The sequence below is a fragment of the Erigeron canadensis genome, chromosome 3 (genome assembly GCF_010389155.1).
Source record: "Erigeron canadensis isolate Cc75 chromosome 3, C_canadensis_v1, whole genome shotgun sequence".
Classification (NCBI taxonomy): Eukaryota; Viridiplantae; Streptophyta; class Magnoliopsida; order Asterales; family Asteraceae; genus Erigeron; species Erigeron canadensis.
In genome coordinates, this window is record NC_057763.1 from 37,306,727 (window position 1) to 37,309,531 (window position 2,805).

A 2,805-nucleotide genomic window follows, 5' to 3' on the forward strand; every position below is an offset into this window, starting at 1 on the left:
GAGCAACTTGGGTTCGAATCTTGTCAGAAGCAGAATTGAATTTAAGTGGTTGAATTACCTTAACACTATCTCTGCTGGGGGTTATGTGGGTACCAATTCGGTACATGAGATCAAACGGTTCCTATCAATCTACCGTTTTTTGATGAATAGATGGTAATATAGACGCGGCAAACTTTTGCTTCATATATCCTGTTAAAATATTGCTAACCATATAATATTTATGGAAAATGATTGATCAACCTAAAAAACAACATAATGATCAACCTAAGCACATGATGATGACATTTGACATAATCAAAGGAAGAGATTGGGAGACAGAATGAGTGGATTATACTTGTCATGTGATAAACGTTTCAGGTTGATTATTAGGTTGATTTGTTAGGTTGATATCATTATTTAATATTTATTTCGAAAGACCGATACACTACTCAAAACAAATTGTAAAAGCACATAATTTCTAACAACTAACATGGTGATGAATTATTACAAGTTCATCGGCCAAAAAGAAATAATAAAAAATCACATAAGCTGTCTTGCTCAACCTATGCTTTTACAATCTGTTTTTTTATTCTATGTTACAAAACATCAATGCGGAAAAGACCAAAGGGGCCAGTAAGATCCAATCACATAGTACATACATTTATCTAAATAATATATGTAAAAAGTAGCAAGTATATAAAAAATACCAAATGTCTTGCTCAATGCCATTCCCCACAAGGCCACAACTTAGATCCAGAAAGATAAACAAAAATAATACTATACAATAAGTCATATGTGCATATAAATAACAATACATGCATATAGATATTTCCTAGATTAAACTTATCTATGTCAAACATTATAATTGTCCTGGTATGTTTAGGTTTATTGTTTCTTTTTCCTATGGCCGACAACTCACAAGAATCACATCTTACTTTATAACAACTAACAACAATAATAATACTCCGTAATTCGTAATTATATATATATATATATATATACTTTTTTATAAAAAAATAGCATTCTCTCTCATACAATACATAGTGAAGTTATATTTATATCCTCCTTATTCCATACCCTTGTAACACACACAACCGACCCTGAAACACACACTACTCACCTTTATTAGTATATGTATAACATTGCGATTTAAACATGTTTCATTCGAGAAAAATAAATAAGTATACATCAGACAATTTTTTAAAGTCAATTATAGTTTCAGCGGATATTATGCTATAATTATAGCCTTAAGAATAACAACTAAATCATTAGCAAATCCTTAACAAACTTATAAACATAAAGTTACAAGTAATATGATAAAGCTATGAACAAATATAAACACAAGAAAAACACCCTCACGCTATATACCTTTCTCTCAAATTTTATTTATGGTTAAAGCTATGAACAATTATAAACACAAGAAAAACACCCTCACGCTATATGCCTTTCTCTCAAATTTTATTTATGGGATTGTCTAAGTTAACAACAAATAATTATCTGCTGTTTCACCTCACACATTTAGAAAGGGGGTTGAGTTTTTATTTCATCACCGGGGAAAATTGATGTGAGGACAGGGGACTAATGTTTGCGGTATATAACATTTTCCCTTTATTTATATCTTTGTATTTTAAGGAGTGGCTAATATTTACACCCTTAAACAGAAACAGAAGTGATATTAGTACCACAAAAAGTGATTTATGTACCACACTATATAACTTTTATAACATACTGAACATGTGTGTGGTAAATATACCAGATGTTGTGGTACAAATATTAGTTCCTGAACAGAAAGTTACTAAAGTTATAGATAAACAAAAGTTATTAAGTTATATAATATACATAAGTTATTAAGTTATCCAACGAATAAGGCCTTAACCCGACCCGTTATAAACACTAGATGATGCATTTCGTTGCTTCCGGATCCGGGCTGCCCATGACATCCCCCTTTCCGGGTTCACCTTGCTCCGTCGGGTCAACTCTGATATTTGTTCCGACCACGTCTCCTTCCACGCCTTCTTATCTTCGGACCTCGGGCCAAACCGGGTACGTTTCTTACCCGAAAAAGCCATGTGCAATCCCTTCATAGAATTATCGTACATAAATCTAGCTTCCGGGTCGGATAAAGTTTCATAAGCTTCTTGTACCCGAATAAACTTGACAGTATACTCTTCGGCCCTATCAGGAGGTGACACGTCAGGATGGTATTTTAGTGCCATTTTTTTATAAGCTTGTTTGATATCAGATAATGTTCCAGATTCAGTAATACCAAGTAAGTCATATAATGTTTCATTTTGTGGCAAAGATTCTATGCAAACATTGCTGTTTGCTGTGGTTGCTGATGCTTTAGTGGATATTCTGTATGTACGAATATTAGTATTAGTATATATAGATATATTATTCTTATTATAATTACTATGGGTTTTGTTGAAAGGGAATGAAAGATGAGGATAATGAAGAGGAGATGAGATAAGTTGTTGTTTGTTTGATGGGGTTAAGAGCGATTGAGCGGTAGAAGGAAATGATTTGGAGTTCATTTTTTTTTTTTTTTTGTGTTGAGTGTTGATGATGTCGTGAATGTGAGTATGAGGTGTGTATGCGTATCTATCTTTATAGTGGAGGGACAGGTGAGTCGTGTCAAAATATTATTATTGAGAGGCGGGGTACATATCAAAATTTTAAAATCAATATTTTAAGTAAATCTACTTTGTTGTTTCTAGACGGTTTTTTTTTTCCTTTTGGCGGCTTAATTGTGGGCTAGTATTAAAATTCCTTGCCCATAAGGACTCGCCCAACGCGATTCGTTCTCAACATTTTCTGAGTGTATTC

The 2,805-nt window shown here is 32.9% G+C and overlaps 1 protein-coding gene across 1 annotated transcript; it reads right to left on the reverse strand.

The window, feature by feature from the left end:
• Positions 1 to 1,673: 1,673 nt before the first annotated feature.
• On the reverse strand, positions 1,674 to 2,551 carry LOC122592290 (chaperone protein dnaJ 20, chloroplastic-like). Its single transcript, XM_043764485.1, has one exon. It carries the CDS (start codon positions 2,511 to 2,513, stop codon positions 1,851 to 1,853), a length of 663 nt encoding a protein of 220 aa, XP_043620420.1. The 5' UTR covers positions 2,514 to 2,551; the 3' UTR covers positions 1,674 to 1,850.
• Between the last annotated feature and the right edge of the window lie 254 nt (positions 2,552 to 2,805).

Excerpts from the sequence above, each read along its gene's own strand:
- LOC122592290 (XM_043764485.1), bottom strand. The coding sequence starts at position 2,513 with ATGAACTCCAAATCATTTCCTTCTACCGCTCAATCGCTCTTAACCCCA.